General features: G+C 37.3%; 1 protein-coding gene across 1 annotated transcript in view; it reads right to left on the reverse strand.

The window, feature by feature from the left end:
• PREX2 (phosphatidylinositol-3,4,5-trisphosphate-dependent Rac exchange factor 2) overlaps window positions 1–16,858 on the reverse strand; it is a gene marked incomplete at its 3' end in the record, with an annotated part of 77,153 nt that overhangs the window by 42,784 nt on the left and 17,511 nt on the right. The window contains exons 7-17 of the mRNA XM_008949457.1: window positions 16,786–16,858; window positions 14,483–14,586; window positions 10,023–10,172; window positions 9,266–9,410; window positions 7,929–8,029; window positions 4,532–4,635; window positions 3,156–3,205; window positions 2,529–2,604; window positions 1,730–1,802; window positions 451–593; window positions 207–299 (exon numbers count right to left, since the gene is read on the reverse strand). The exon at window positions 16,786–16,858 is cut by the window's right edge and continues 76 nt beyond it. Coding sequence (XP_008947705.1) covers window positions 207–299; window positions 451–593; window positions 1,730–1,802; window positions 2,529–2,604; window positions 3,156–3,205; window positions 4,532–4,635; window positions 7,929–8,029; window positions 9,266–9,410; window positions 10,023–10,172; window positions 14,483–14,586; window positions 16,786–16,858 — 1,112 coding nt within the window. The remainder of the gene's footprint in view (window positions 1–206; window positions 300–450; window positions 594–1,729; window positions 1,803–2,528; window positions 2,605–3,155; window positions 3,206–4,531; window positions 4,636–7,928; window positions 8,030–9,265; window positions 9,411–10,022; window positions 10,173–14,482; window positions 14,587–16,785) is intronic.

Raw genomic sequence — 16,858 nt, forward strand, 5'->3', positions numbered from 1 at the left:
GATGATCTACCTGAGCAAGAGCGAGAGAACAATATTTTAAATGAACAAACAAAACAAAACCTAAAGAAAAAAGGGGAAAAAACATTCGCAACCACAATTTTCTTGGTAAGTTGCCCTTGTTACTTTCTTCTGCTATAGATTTTCCTATGTATGTACTAAACATAAACCTGAATACAACAGGGAAGATAATTTATAATACTTGATACCTCAGCATTTGATCCTCTCTCCACCATTTTGATAATTGGCACTTTATTTTTATCTTCTAGACCAAAACCATAGGTGCTTTCATTAGATTTAATCTGAAAGATAAAATTGATCAAAATATTGTTCAGAAAGACATTAAGAAATGCTAAAGTACTTTCCCATAAATAACAAAACATGGTGTTAATTTATTGTGGCTATCACCATTTTTTTTTACTCAAAGTATACAATCAGTACTGTTTCACTCACCAGTAACGACTTGGCTATGACATTTTCCACTACTTTAAGATCATGTTTCATGAGTCTGTGCTTCATATTTGACCCTTCCATTTCTTCATCAGCATAAAAACGAAACAGCAGTGGCTCATCTTTAAATTCACTTTTCTCTAACACTGTATAATACAAAACCACACATATTAATCCTTTTTGACTTTTGAACTTTTGGATATTGTGTCTTTCATGAACAATAAAATACTGAACATGCATATGCATGTTAAATGCTAGTAAACTAGCTAGAACGTAGGCTGATCTCAATTTTTACCATAAACATTAATTTTTATTTGGATCTATTACAGACAGATATCACTAAGTTCATATTCAACTGCAACATCTGGATTCCACCAAGCTGAAGAAGACACATTAGCCTGAAATAGTTTTAGTGAAAAAGACAAAACACGAGGGTTTTTTGCCTAAAAAGGATTTAAAACCATCATTTTGCAAAGTTCTGCTAGACTCTCAGCTGCTGGAGATGCTCAGCACCAAGCTGTGGCACTAAGATAGTGAAGTATGCCAGGCTGAGCACTAGAAATTGTGTTGGTGGTGGACATGGAAGCAGCTTTAACGGCAGATGGATGCAGTTTGTATGTCTTGAAGTCAAAGGAAAATTAATGAACAGTGCCAGGGTGGAAATTAATTCTCCCTCCTTCTCTAAAAAAGCTGATCAGAGCAGCATTTCTTTCTCTTTTCATTAGTCAATGACCTGCTGCTTCAATCCTTTCGCTTTCACCTTTAATACCACCTTCCCTCTGATGGTATTAAATGTGACCTTGTTCATCTTGTGTACCTCTGCTCTCCTCTCCCTTCTTTGTTTGCTGCTGTTATTTTTATTTTTTTCATTTTTCTACAGTCCACTCCCTCCTACTGCCACCACTTCACTTTTTTTCAAGTCATGCTGTTCTATACTTTATTATGCCTCCCTTCTTTTCTACATATTTCCTAAATTTTTATCATCTCACTGTGCAAACATGTATTACCTGCTTAAGAAAATTCCTCTTAAGTGGCTAATAAAACTCCCCCTCCAAATCCTTTTGAGGATGAATTCCTCAGTACATGCTATAAAATTGACTAAAACAATTACACAATAGTTATGTTCTTTCTTGAAGATCGTAGAATAGGTTTTTGTTCAGCAATACAAAACAACTTCCTATTCCTTCTGTAATATCTTTATCAGCCCTTGCATTTCCTTCCAACTATGTAGAGAGCAATAAACAAGAGATGAGCATACCTTATGCAGAATGGATTTACTCACCATGGTGCATAAACCCATTATCACAGAGAGCGACCCCAAATATCATAGCTTCCTCCCTTGTCCGGCAATCGCCCTGGTGAAACAGCATATTTTTAAAATATATTTTAATGTAGCAGCACAATGGCATAACCTCACTGGGCTGGCAATCATTGTAGATCATATTTACCATCGTCACATTTATATATACGTCTATAGTATACCTATAAAAGAGTACCTACATGTTTATCATGGAATAGTTTGGGTTGGAAGGCACCTTTACATGGTATGCCTCTTTATAGTGACAAAATAATATATAACCATTTTAGTAACACAGCATTCTCCATAAAAATCAAACAAAAACTCGGACACTTCTATGTTCTGTTAACTTTTACTTTATAAAACTGGTGCATGCTGACTGAGTGAACAGGATACCTTTCCTTGTTCCTCATTTGCTTAAAAGAAACCAGGACTGATGACAGCAAGTTGGTACTGACTATTGTCCATCTACTTAGTAATTTAGCATTTTTCAAAGCCTATCCATTTCATTTTAAGCCATGAACAATAATGAATCACAAAGCTAAGTCTCATTAGAATATTTAAAGCTCATTTGCAAATAAGGAAAGTAGGAACAAAGGAAATGAGCAGCATAGCTGCCGGCAGCTGATTCCTGTTTCTATACTAGTTTAAGATGATTATACTTAACACATGCTGTTCTAATAACCCTTACACAAAGTGTTTGCATGTTGTTCTGCGTAATAAATCACTCTCCAAATTAGACTTTAAATACAAAGCATACATAAATCCAAAGGTGCATACTCACCTGTGCAATCAACCAGTCTGTAAGCCTGTTAGCCATAACCACAGATTTGTAGGTTCTCAAGTGATAATCTTTATCCCTGTTCAAAGTAATAAAAAAAAAACTAAATCAAAAACTCAAAAGAGCCTAACAGAAATAAACCTTGCATTTTCTAAACGAGTCAGTGGAAGCATGAATTGAGCAGTTTGTGATGGTTCAGAAGTTGCCCCTGGAGTACAAAAGCAAGTCAAACCTTCCCATCTGGATCAAAAGGAGGAGCTGACCACATCTTACTTGGGTGAGAACATCACTGGAACATAAAGGCAGTTGGTTTTGTTACAGCTGGAGCTCTGCAGATGAGGTAAGGGTGTGTTAGTAAAGGAGTGTGTTACTGTATACACTAAGCACACAAGCATATCCATCAGTACCTGGAAGGCTCTAGAAGTCTGTAAGAAAGGTCATACTAAACAGAGTTTGCAGTCATTTAAGAGTTCAGTAATGATTTTGGTCTTGATACCCCTTCAGTCTTGTTCATTATTCCCAAGAAACCAATTTTGAAAGGATGGGTTAGGTCCCTCCACCCAAACACTGTATCTTCAGATTGTATACCCCTTCCAAGTGACTCTCTATGGATTTCCCGGTTGGACTCACCTAATTACTGGGGTAAACAGACTGTGAAGGCGACAGTACAGTCGTACACCCTGTTAAAGAGAAATGAGGTCAGTTAACCACCTGCTCACACCACAGAGAACATGAGAAGAAGAGGTGCTGTAAAGAACCGTCTGTGTTCAAAATGCACTTCATTTACATAGTAAAAAAAGTCTGTTAAAAATTTCTCTATATTTTCATGTGCTACAGATTAATATTTCTAGATAACGATACTGATAAATAAATTACGAGAAAAAAACATTTCCAATCTAATCTAAGCTTTACTTAGACACATGCAAAAAGGATTAGGTTTAAGGTGGCACTAAAAAAAATTCTGATGGTATAGTACTTTGAAAGAAAAGTACATGAAACCTGAAAGATAAAGCAATGTTTCTGTGAATAAGGTTTTCCCAATCACTAGTTGCTATTCTACATACACAGTAACTAAAGTAAAAAAACCTGCATTTGATTATATGTATTGATACTTTACTTACAAATTGAAGTTACAAATAACCAATATACTCTAAAAAAATGCACGAAGATTGGAAACATTTTTAAGTAAAAATGAAAAATAAAAGACTGGGAGAGGTTTAAGAAACGGTATTTTTAAAAAGAAATCACATTACTATTCCTTAGCAGACTATCAAAACCCAATTATTTTTATAATATGCAAGTAGAACCATGTATAACAACTAAAAGTTGTGTCAAATTAAATTCCATCTTACTCTGTTGTTCCAGGTAGTTCAGTATTGAAGATTCTTCCAGATATATCTCACACTAAAAAATGCCAGCAGAAAAATGAATGCCACTGTAAGGTAATATCCAAAGGCTGACATTTTCTGCCATCTCAAAATCATGAAAATTTTGAAGATTCCCGAGTTTAAAGGCAACTTTGTTCAACCATGCTGTGATGCTCAATAGTGTAGATGGATAGCACTATATGTCTGTGTTCAAACAGCTGCATGACTGCAGCTTTACTGCCTTGTTAAGACACTAATATAAGCCCCTCAGATTTAAGAGAAAATTGAAACAAATTTTCAATGTAGTTTCATATCTATGCAAATGGACTAAAAAATACAATAGACTGGAATGTCAACTTCAAAATCACCCAGAAACACAGGCAACGCATCCTGCATGTGAAACTAAGGAGCAACAAAAGTAACTAAAAACTAACAAACTTTAATTTTGTATTTAAAATGCAGAACAACAAACCAAAAAGCTTCCCTTACAAACAAAATATTAATTCGATTGATAGAAATAGAGTTAGGTGAGTGTGGAGCAATGTTGTTTATCCTAGCCTAGTATTTTACCATTTGTTTCAAGCAGAACTCAATTTCCAGTGTGTTCACCATACTAATAGCAATTATTCTATACTATACCTTAGAGATCACATCCTGCATCTCATTTCTTGGGTAGTAGGTTCCATCATCGTATCGGAATCTGTACAGCATGTGTTCAGGTTTGAATTGGTGCTTATCTGTAACTAAATTTTAAAAAAATAAAATCATGTATTGCTAAGTGACTTTCTGAAGAAATCCACAAGAGACAGTAATTTCTTCTAGTAACAGCCCATGCCACAGCAATAGGCAGATTTCAGACAGGGAGGGCAGGAAGCTCCATCAGGTCATCTGCCCTGAGTTCCTTTATGTCACTGGTGACAATATTTCTCACAACATTTAAGTAGTCCAGAAGAAAATTTCAAGTCACAGGGTAAAGAATGAAACAGACAAACACCCAGGAAACAGGCTGAAAAATTAGGCACCCAAATCTTTTTAGTCATCTGCACTTTCGTAAAGCTTATCAACTAAATAAACCTTCTTTTGCAACTATTTGTATTACTGTTCCACGTTATTGTCTGTTCTAACGCCAATCTCAGATGCATCAGTAAAGACATGAACCCTCTGCAACACATCTGACCTCTCTCCCACTGGGGAGAGAAGGGAAAAGGAGTATCTGACAGCATGTTCTAGTTTAGGTAATTCTGTGCATGCCTTCCTGTACCACGTGATTAAACCACCAGATATTCTCTTCAAAAAATTTTGTTAGGCATCATAAACTTTCTATAGTAAAGTGCCTTCTGTCTGGATCATTTTTCATGCTCATTCAAGCTCTTCAGTATCTCCACACATCACCTGATATGTGGACATAAAAACTGGACTTCATATATTAAGTGGTTTCACCAGTGTCATGTGCAAGCGTAAAATAAATTCTCTACCTCTATTTGATATATCTACTAACAGCAAATCCCAGGATACTCTTCCAATTACCTTGAAGTAATGGTTCATGCTAAGGTTATTATGCAGAATAACCCCTAAGCTCTTTTATATATCATTGCTTCTCAATACATCAAATAACAGAATACAAAATTTTCACATACAATGCCTGGAGTAAGTATCTAAATTCACTTTAATGGATTGTGACCATTTAACTAAGGAAAAAGATAACTTCTATTTCTGTTATTAAAAAAAAGTCCTACTGTTGAAGAAAAAAAATACAGTCCACAAGACTAACGTGCATTAAGAGTTTTAAAACCAGCATCTACAGAAAATTGACAAGCCACCACCAGAAAAGTATTGCCTAAGGCCCAACTGCCCCTCACTATTCCAGAGGTGTGTTAGGAGGGAAGCAGGACTACAAAGTACCTCTCCTTTCTCAAACACCCATGATGACCAAAGCAGGCTATGTCTGCTGAGAAACCAAGGGAGCAGGTCCACAGAGCTGGCATATCCTGTGTTTCAAACACTTAAAGCTGATGAATGCTATGTTAACACTAAAATAATGAACCCCAAGTTGTTTTGCATGTCACTCCCAACAATGTAACTATATTTTATGTTGGAGTAGATATTTATACAGCACAGGCTAAGAAAAGGGGAACCGATCCAGATTTAAATGGGTCTTTTCTGTTACTCTTTTTGCCAGGGCAATTTTTAGTTAGATCAGTACACCAGCCCAGGAAACTGCATGGCCACGTAAATATCTATTAATTTTAAACTTATCTGATATTCAGATTATTTTTGTAACAAAAAATCTCCTTCCTCCCTTGAGAGGAAGCTTCCATCTCTAATCATCATCAGCAGGTGACTGGACACAGTACCTCTGCCCATTGGTTGATATAACTAATTTCAGATATTAAAGAAGAGCACCAAATGAATTTAAAATATCAACATACAAACTGTTCTTTCCCTTTTTCAAAACTGGAGGAAAAAAAACAAGCCACAAGGAAAACCAGGAACTTTTCTGCTTACAAGAGCTCAGGCGTCAGGCAGTAAAACAATGCCCCTCACAACACAGGTCTGGCCCTGAGAGAACGAAGGCCAGCACAGTTCCCATGAAGGCCAGCAAAGACTTGTGCAGCATTTGGAACATGAAGAAAAACCAAACATCCCTTCTGCCCTGTTCCCTTCGCAAGAACAGATGGCTCATTCAACTTTATTTTAAGAATTCTGTTTTCACTGATCCACATCAGCAAAAGTAGCATGTCTGACTCACATTTCTACACGCAAATATAATTACCCTTTTATCTCATGAAATTACACAATATTCATTTAACTCTGTACTGAGAAAATCTACGAGTGTATTTGGGATATGAATTACAAGATCAGGAGAAGACACTTTGGCAACAGGACCATTCCGTTGAAAACAATTCTGTGTGTGTAGTAAACATAATAGGATCCGACATTTGAATGATGGTGGAGGAAAATCATCTAGACTAACAATAAATAAAGACTACATGACTGCTGATGAATAACTGTGATGTTCTTCCTCCTATTCTGTATATATTTAAAATGCGCACAACTAAGTGGCACTCGCGCTTTCTTTCCAGTCAAGGACACTGAAAACATCAGGGCAAAGAACTTAGAAATCATTAAATTAATTGCTGGTTGAAGTACAGAAATATGAAAACGTATATTATGGACAAAACCACCTAAACTTACACCCTGGATCTATGCTGGAACAGTAGCTAACTTCATAACATTTTCGCTTTTCACTTTTTTTTTTTTTTAAGTGGCTGTACCTATGGCAAGCTTTCAAACCCAGAAGTCTCTTCAGTTCACTTATGTGGTCCTGTTGCACTACACCTATTGTAAAAGGAACAGAGATGAGGACCTGCTCCAGAAAGAGAAAAATGTTGCCAATGCAAATTACCTCCAGAAATCAAACTTTCTTACATGCTCAAAACCTGCATCCTTTCAATGGTACTTCTCTCCACAATGACCTAAATGCAGGCAGCTGACTGAAAGTTTTAGCATAAAAATAGCAACTCTAGTAACAATATAATATAATGAAAATAAGGCCTTAAAATTCAGAAGATTGGTTTCTAGATTGGATCCCACCAACTCCATTTCTAATACCTAAAAGATTAGCAAGCACATTTATCAACAGCCAACTGTGACTCATGCTCTTCCGCAATCCTTAGTTGAACGTGAATCCCTATAAGGTCTGGCCTTAATAAAAGGTTTAAATCCTTAAAAGCAGTCTCCTGTTCTCTACTCCTAAATAAATGCAGAATTTATTTTCGCTTACAAGACAATGTTTCTCTAGATCCCTGTTTGCAGTGTTGTGATCCCAACAGCACAGATATAATCCAACTAAATCAATGGAGCCTCCCACAGTAAGTCTACTAGGCATCGACAATGGCCTCACAAGGTCCCTTCAAGGATAGAATGCAGATTCACCAAGCTGTCTTGCATTAACAAACCATCTTTCATGAAACAAAACTAACGCCACTCTAATTACAACAATTACCTTGAAAACAAGTAAGTTAAAACTATTTACCATGATGGATAATGCCATTCTCTAATAAAGCTTGGCCAAGATGAACACCTTCTTCAGACTTGTGTATCTCTCCAATTTCCAACAACCAGGACACAAATTCACTGAAATAAAAACAGATACAAAATGCCAAACTTTAAATGTCATACCACCAAATCTACTACATTTCCCCCTCAGTTACTAGTGCTTCTTCCTAAAAGATTCTTAAGCCTAACAACCCTCAAAATGTCACACCACGTTGAAAAACTCCATTCATTTCAACTTTATTATTTTGACATATATATCTACGTTTTCCCTTGCGATATCTTTTTTTGTTTTCTGCTCAGAAGTTTGACCAGCGTGAAGTACACCTTACATGCAGCAAAGGCTTTCCATGTTTTTCTGGGATTTCCTAAATGAGCATAGCCACATGTGTTTTAACTGATGACCCATGGACATGCAAAAGTACAAATCAGAAAGGGTCCACTTCAGATTGCATAAAAAAGCAGCCATTTGATGCTAGGATTAAACATTTCACATAGCCCCTCACCATGAGTCTATTCTTCACCTGCTTCAAGCAACTTCATTGATGGAATGTGATTCAGCCAGAAATCAATCATTTATCTCAATCCTGATTTCGGTTCTCATCAGCTATGTGACTTCTGACAACATATGAAAATCTCTGGTTTCATTTCCATTTTTGAACTCAGGGGTAAGTATCTTCACTACAACAGGTTTGTATAAAAGAATGTCTGTACTTCATAAAAATACTTTCCATACTTAGCTGTCTTACAGTCAAATGAAGGAAGTGATAATTTTTTGGTTGTATATACATTATTAGGGTACCTACTGCTTTCTCTTTCTCTTGCATTCAGTCCTCTTAAGCCATAGGCATAATATGGCATTAAAAAGATCCTCCTGATAATATGGGTAAATTTTTAACCATGCAAACTTTACATAATAACTTTGTCCCTGACATTCAGAAGAAAAGAGGACAGAAACTGTTCTAGAGAAAGATTATTTTAAGTATAATAAAGCAAATCTGATATTCTAAACTAGGTGTTTTAGAGCCAAAAATGCATTAAACAATTTGGCAATTATTTCTTTAAAGAAACTTTTTTTCTGATGCATTTTCATATTTCCAATGTGCCTTTGCAGTCTTATACCTTCAGTGAAGCTGTTCTGAATATAAGTATACATCCATAAATTTGAGACAGGCCAATTTACATTTTGCCTAATTCTTGGAGGCAAACAGGCCTAGCAGATTTTACAAATAAAGTGTGGCTCCTGCAGAATCCTGAAGAAAACTGAAAACGTGGTTTTAGCTGGTTAAAATTCATGCTACAATATGCATATAATACCTTCCAAGAAAGCATTTGGGGAAAGTGGTTAATTTCCTCTTCCTGTCTTTGATGAGATTCCCTTGTTTGCACATCATTTTGTACAGCCTTTCTCCTTGCTCAGAGATCATCACCCAAGTGTCCTGTTCCATGCCCAATTTTAAACCTGCCAAAAATGCATTAAAACTTTATGAAGGGATATTGCCATTATATTTCAGTACCTTCCCCCAGAGAAACAATTCCAATATTTTACATATAAAAAAAAAAAATTGAACTGTTTTTTCATTATTTTTCTCCCAATGATGTTAAACTGTGAACATCTGAACTTGAACATGACGATTTGCAAGGGAGTAGTCATGTCCTCGCAAGTTTAGAAGAGAAGGGCCTCACTCATTTCAGTGATTCAAATGGCCAGTCACAAAAAGGAATCAGTCCATATGAATCCCACAAGGCGTTTACGACAGACTGTCATATTCCACCAACCATAACAGTACACAGGCCTTAATGAAATTATGACAATTTATACTGGTTGAGGATAAACTATAAAATTACAGTTTAAACCACTTCCCCAGTTCCAAGCCATCATTCGCTACCAGCATACATGATTCAAGCCATCATGCCCTGCCCAGTAGAAGTTTGATTTATTTTTTTCTAAGCTGGTATTTCACAAACCTTCAGCTAAATCTGACATCACAAGTTTGCCTGGCAGTTTTCCACCTCAACATCAAAATACAGCATGGATTTCTGACAAAGCAATGCAGGGAAAGTTATCACACACCTTTCCTTCTCTCTCGCTCTTTCAAAATAGCTTCCAGCCATTCTTGCTTCTCTTCAGGGGTTTTTGCCATGCATACAAACCATTTATTCTTTGCTGTGTTGTGGATCTTCCAGCCATTAATAACAGTGTGGCCGCTGCTGTGATAGTCAGCTGGGAACAGATAAAGTGGCTTAAAGAGAAGCGATTCTTAAAAAATGCAACAGTTGTCACAATTAAGAACGCTTATTACACGTAAAGCTCAAGAAATACAGAAGAAGAATAATGAATTTCAAGTTATCTATGCTGCTTATAAACTACGTTATAACTTAACAAGCTGCACATTTAGTAAACAATGCCCCTTTTAAAATGTAACAGAGAATTGCCTGACATATGGAAGAAGGTATAAGCTCAACACTAAACCAGGAAGACTCCTATTAAAAGAAAAGATTCGGAGTGCTTGGAGTACTTTTGGTCGTGTCAAACCATAATAAGCAACTCCTTAAAATAGCAGCATTGTGGGTTTGCCCCTTAAATTTATCAGAGCTGCTGTGCTGTCTGAATGATTTACTATTAAATTTCATACGGGACTAAATATACAGGGGGAAATACAATTTCTGTTTTATAAGCATGCAATCACATATATTTGATGTATCTATAACTGGTCACCTGAAAAAAGAAATATCTAGACTTAGTTGTTTAAACAAACTGGAACCAAATACAAGATTTACCCTGATTATTTAAAAAAAAAAAATAAATTGATTAACCATATGCATAATTTTTGAAGCATGTTCCTAACAATGCTACGTTCAGTGTGCACGTTGTAGGCCAGAGGTAACAATTGCTGATGATCCAAGATATCTTCAACTTGCAACTCTCAACATATAAACCACTATACTACAAAAATGAGATTTTACTACTTATTACTCTTTCTTCTATAACATTTGTCTTTAACATGCTAGCTTGAGCGTCTCATTCAGAAATTAGCTAAACACTGCTCCAAAACTAACACCTTCGAATATGCTTCTCTAGGATTATATGCATTTCCCAGGGGAAATGTGTGTGAGGCATAAATACTCCACAATATTTTTTTTTTTTCCACAAAAATATAGATTAAAACTCAAACTAGCAACTCCTGTGCAAACTATTAAGAAAATCAAAGGTCAATGTTTTCTCATCATGAACTTTCATTAAGAGGCAAAAAAGTCCTGTGGCCAGCCCTGAGCTAATGTAATAATGACAGAGCTTTTTATTTTGTAAATATTTTTTTCATAATTCAGCCCTGTTTTGTATGATGACTTGGGATTTTCTGAAACTCAACCCCTTGCTGAAATGCTTGCTAATATTTATCATAAATCTCTGCAGACATGCTTGTATCCTTTCAATAACTCTGCATTTTAATTAGATGGAAAGCAGCCAAGCTTTGTATAGTGGGCTGGGAAATGTCAGGAAATACAAGGAAATCATGAGACTGAAGGTTCATTCTTAAACGAACAAAACTTTCTAGTACTTCAAGTGTATAAGGAAGTGCAAGCAAGGCTATCATGGGGATAAAAAAATAATTATTTTCACAACATCATGGTTTTATACCACTTTCCTACTTGTATTTTTATTCACATAAGTTACGCATAGCATCCTTTGTCCCTTTAAAAACACTGTTGCTTGAAAACTGGCCCTCATATCATTCACGCACAGTCAGAAAATCAATAAGAAGTCAGGGAAAAGAAAGAAGCCTCAAAGAGAAGCCCTCCCCTGACAGACTGCAGCCCTTTGGAGATCAAAGGCAGGAGCACCACTGGAGGAAGGAAGGTTAAGGTCAAATTGTGTTATTTGAGCATATACTTATAAATGTTGCCATACAGCACTAGCTGCACCATTGTGTGGTTTGAAGTTAGAGGTTAATACATATGAAATTACAGGGTGATATTTTTCCTGTGGTATTTACCACCACCTATCTATCACGATAACATCCATGTTATGGAGGTAAATAACTATGACCTCTAATGCAGTGACCCACAGAAGTTAAAACTGCAGCCAAAACAATTTAAAAATTATGTCTCAGATTCACAAATGGTTTATAGCATCCCATTTCACTATGGACTGAAATGTGGTGACAAATGGCTAGTTTAATTTGAAAAAAGAAATTGCTCATCCAGCCACTCGAATACCTTGATCTATAGAGATGACATTTTAAGCTCGCAGCTTCCTTGGCACCTGAAAGTCTGTAACTGCAGGGCCAAGAGTGATGGCAGTTTGACAACATTAACCTCATGCCACTGCAAGCTCACTGAATTCTTTGAAAAGCCCAATCACCAAAAGCCCAACCAGGAGAAAGATGAGCATGAGGACTACAAGTTGCTCCATAAGTCTGAACAACTCATTAAGTCTGCAGCTTCCCAAGGAAAGGTGATGAAAGATAACATCATCTTATAATGACACTTGGCAATACATTAAAGCTTGTAATTTGAACTGTAAAATACGTAAAATTCAAGACTCAAACCTCTGAGAGATACATAACAGGCAACTTGTTACAGCCATATACAATAGAATTTTCTTCTTCCCTTAGGGACGTGCCTTAGTGGTGGACTTGGTAGTGCTGGGTTAACAGCTGGATTCAATGGTCTTAGGGGTCTTTTCCAACATAAACATGATTCTGTGATTCTATGACTGACATACTTCTAAGACAACAAGGGGCAAAACTAAGCATATAAGCAACCAGAAAACTGGTATTTCCTAAGTCTTAAGTGCTGGTCTTCATAAACTAAATTGCAGTCATTTAACAGCTGTGAACACCTATAGAAACACACTTTCCTCTAAAAAACTGAGCTGGTCTTCATAAACTAAATTGCAGTCATTTAACAGCTGTGAACACCTATAGAAACACACTTTCCTCTAAAAAACTGAATTTTTAAAATTGAATACAGAAAAAAAACAATACCACCACAGTATATCCACTTTCCTAATACTCGCAAGTGGTCGTGCAGCCACATTGTTTTAAGAACACAAACAGGCTGCCCTGGTAAATAATACATATTTCACTTTAATCAGTACAATAAAGAAAAAGGCAGAGCGCTGGTGCTGAAAAAAAAACAAAGCCTACCCTCAGCCAAGGCCTAATTTCAAAGAAAAACTGCTTTTCAGAAAAAGCTCTGTTAATACCTGTATGCACGTCATTAGCATGACAATAAATCACACTGGGAATCTGTTTCCTTATTTCTATGCTTCTGCTTACAAACAACGACAACATTCCTATACCTATCAACGCTGAGAGTAAACACTTTCAGTTATCCTGTTCCCTGGAGCCCTGTGGATCCTTATACCAAGGGAGCAGATCCCAAAATCTGTAGCAAAACACTGTGGAAGTATCATCTAGACTCAAAAGTCTTAATGGCTTTAAAGAAATCCATGAATAGTAGCTAAGAAAGTCAGGCGCAGATAAGAAAATGTAAGCACTACGTGCCGAGAGCTTCCACTCTAAATCAAGAATTACAGAAAGTGAGAGGTAGTAGATGATTAAGGAGGATAAAATGATCCAATACAAAAAAAAAAAAGCACATGCAAAAGTAAGTGAATGAGGCTCATACAGCCACATTACTACACTTGGGAATGAGATGAGACAAAAAGGACACGGCAGAAGAGTACCAGGTTACAGTTCAAGCACTGATGACTAGGGATGAGAAGGAAGACATCTGGGCACAACAGATGAGAACGGCACCAAAACCAAGACAGAGGAAGGTTAAAGAAGTTTCAGTGTGAAGAGAGGCAACATAATCCTGACTACAAGGAAGGATTTTTTATTTTTCTTTAAAAGAAGAAAAAGGGGAAGGAATGGCAAGAAAAGGGCACAAAGGTGCCACAGGCCAGGAATATAACACAGACAGATCCATGTTTTTATTATTGGGAAATAACTGTTAAGCTCAAAGATTAAACTCAAATTCCTAAGGCAAAAATTGACATTTGTAGGAATACTGTGCTTTTTTGCTTTTCTAATTTATGTCAGGAAAATATTAAACAATCCTACAGATCATATCCCTAAAGGTATTAAAAAAAAAAAAAAATTCCTTTTTTCTTAAGCACTTATGTTACAATTTCAGCGTTTACTGTGCCTGAGATTTCATTCCAACAGGGGTTAATTTTTCCGTTTACTTTTACAAATATGTCACACACTTAGGGGTAACTTCTTTAAGAGTGCTGGAACATTGTAAAATTAAGATACAATTTCAATTTAGCAATAAATGTCACCTTATTTTATTAATCTGTTCAAGTTGGCATAAAACAGTCACCTACAACCACCCAGCTAATAAATTATGAAGCAACGATGTGTCATACAAGCAGCACTTTGACATGAGCAAATAGTGCTTTTAAAGTGGCATTTTACTCTAAATATGAGGAGCATCCTCCATTCTCAAAGAAATTATGAAGCTGTGTTTAATTTCAACACCTCAAAAGACTGCTCTGTAAATAAGCAACACAAATATACTCACCTGTTCCATCATCTACGTTCTCTACCTCCATCACTTCTGTATTTATTCTGCCCCGGAAAAGGTAACGGTGGCCATCTGTAGGTGCTTTGCTGTTCTTCAACCGCCTGATGACAGTAAGAACAGATGAGCATGTCCTCTACCACATTGTTATATGTTTCTGCACCCCTACCTGTATAATTCTCTAAAGCACAGACTTTATGAGTAGTGGCTGAGGGGCCTGTGGTTGTCCAGCCTGGAGAACAGAAGATTCAGGGAGACCTTCTGGCTCCCCACAACTTCCTGAAAGAAGCCAGGTGAGGGTCAGGCTCTTCTCCCAAGGAACAAGCAACAGGACAAGAGGAAATGGCCTCAAGTTGTGCCAGGGGAGGTTTAGGTTGGATATTAGGAAAAGTTTCTTCCCTACAAGGGTTGTCAAACCCTGGCTCAGGCTGCCCAGGGTAGTGGTGCAGCCTCCAGCCCTGGAAGGGTTTTCCAGGCCGTGGAGATGTGGTGCTGAGGGACATGGTTTAGTGGTGACCTGGCAGTGCTGGGTTAACGGTTGGACTTGTGTGGAATTGTGACTTGCAGAGAAGGGTGATGTTTTGCTGAGCACGGACAATCAGCACAGGCCCTAAGGTTCTCATAGGCCTGAGAAAGTCCGTGAAGTAATTCTGAATCTCTGAATGTCAAAATATTTAGAGTTAGTGGATTCGGTTGGCTGCTCTCCCAGACAAGAATGATAAACAATTCTATGAGTTATGTAAAGGCTGACAGAGCGCATGGACAGAGCATGGACAGTGACTTTTACCAATCAGTAGCTCAACTTATGCATGTGAACAGGCTTGTTAACCTATGGGGTTTGGGGGGCTGTCTCTTGTCTACTATAAAAGGCTGTAATACTTTGCAATAAACAGATTTGGCTGCAGACCCCTTGCAGTGTGCATCCTTTCTCTGGAGCTCCTTCCTGACAGACTTGTGTTGTGGTTTGAGGCTTTGGGGGGCGGCGTGACCTTCCAGCAACTGGGAGGACGGTTATTCCCTCCTCCTTCCTCTTCCACACTCTTTAAAAGAGGCACAAAGTGGGTGCTCCAGGGTGGGAGAGCACAGCAGGGCTGTATCCACGCGGTTCCAAGCAACACTGTGCCAACCAAGATCGGGTTTTGTATATCTTGTATTTACTTTGTTCTCCCCCATCTTTGTGTATATATCTACACCTCTTCTTGCTTTCTGCTCCCTCTTAAACAATATACTTCATTTTTATTAACTTATAATTAGTGCAAAGTCTCTCTTACTCCTGACTTCCCTTTTTATCTCCCCATCTGAGGGAGAACTGAGGGATAGGGAGGGGGAGCACAAATTCTGCTTTGTAGGGTCCTGTCCTGAGCCCTTAAATGGAGACAACCTGATGACCTTAAAGGTCTCTTCCAACCAATACGATTCTGTTATTCTATGTAGAATTTAAATACCACTGTACAAATCAGAACCTATTGATATATGTGCAGTTGAAATGGGGAAGCCATCACTGAAACCACTGCTGCTGCCAATGCAAAGGCACCAGCACTGGAAAGAGTATGCTGCCAATTGCTGGCCATCATGAGAGTTTATCAGCAATGTCTTACTCAGATATTGAAGACAAAATGCATTGGGAGGATCTTTCCTCTTAATCGATATAGCCTCCATATGCTAATGAAGAAATTCAACACAAGGGTAGTGTGACTGAAAAAAATGAACACATTTGGATAGAAATCTTGATCTGCGCACATTAGCCTCAAAAATGAGATTTATGTGTGGAAGACCAAAGATGACATTTTTCCTTCTTCACATAGGGGTTAACCAAATATTATAATTAAAAACTGCTGAAATTTTGTGGCAGTTCCACACTGATTTATTCCAAAGCACTTCACACTGCTATCAACTCTGTTCCCAGTGAAGTCAAGGCCTTTTGAGAAAACCCCAGTTCTAGGCAGCTTTTTCCACCTTACACAAGCCAAGGATGATTCTCTTTCTGCCTATAATGATAATTAATACTATATATCAAACACTTACATGTGAGGCTATCACATATAACCTGGTGCAAAAGACTGGAAGATTCTTTCTCCCCACGCTTCACCATTTGGATTCTGCACTCATATAAAATTTTTCCAATGTTTGCATTAAATACACTTCTCTTTTGATGACAGGTCTCCTCTGAAAACGTTGACTTACACTGCAATTAACTGCAGTAAAGACTTTGGTGCTGTTCAAATATTCTCATGAGTCAGCATACAGAGGATTAGCTGTACTCTGAGAAAAACACAGTATTTTTGAAAGTATAAATTATTTACCTGTGCTTCTTCTTGCAGTAGACCAAAAGGTTATCAAAAAGAAAAAATATCCTCTCTTGGATATTTCCTGCTG

The sequence above is a fragment of the Merops nubicus genome, unplaced genomic scaffold (assembly GCF_000691845.1).
Source record: "Merops nubicus isolate BGI_N331 unplaced genomic scaffold, ASM69184v1 scaffold1971, whole genome shotgun sequence".
In the NCBI taxonomy this organism is placed as follows: domain Eukaryota; kingdom Metazoa; phylum Chordata; class Aves; order Coraciiformes; family Meropidae; genus Merops; species Merops nubicus.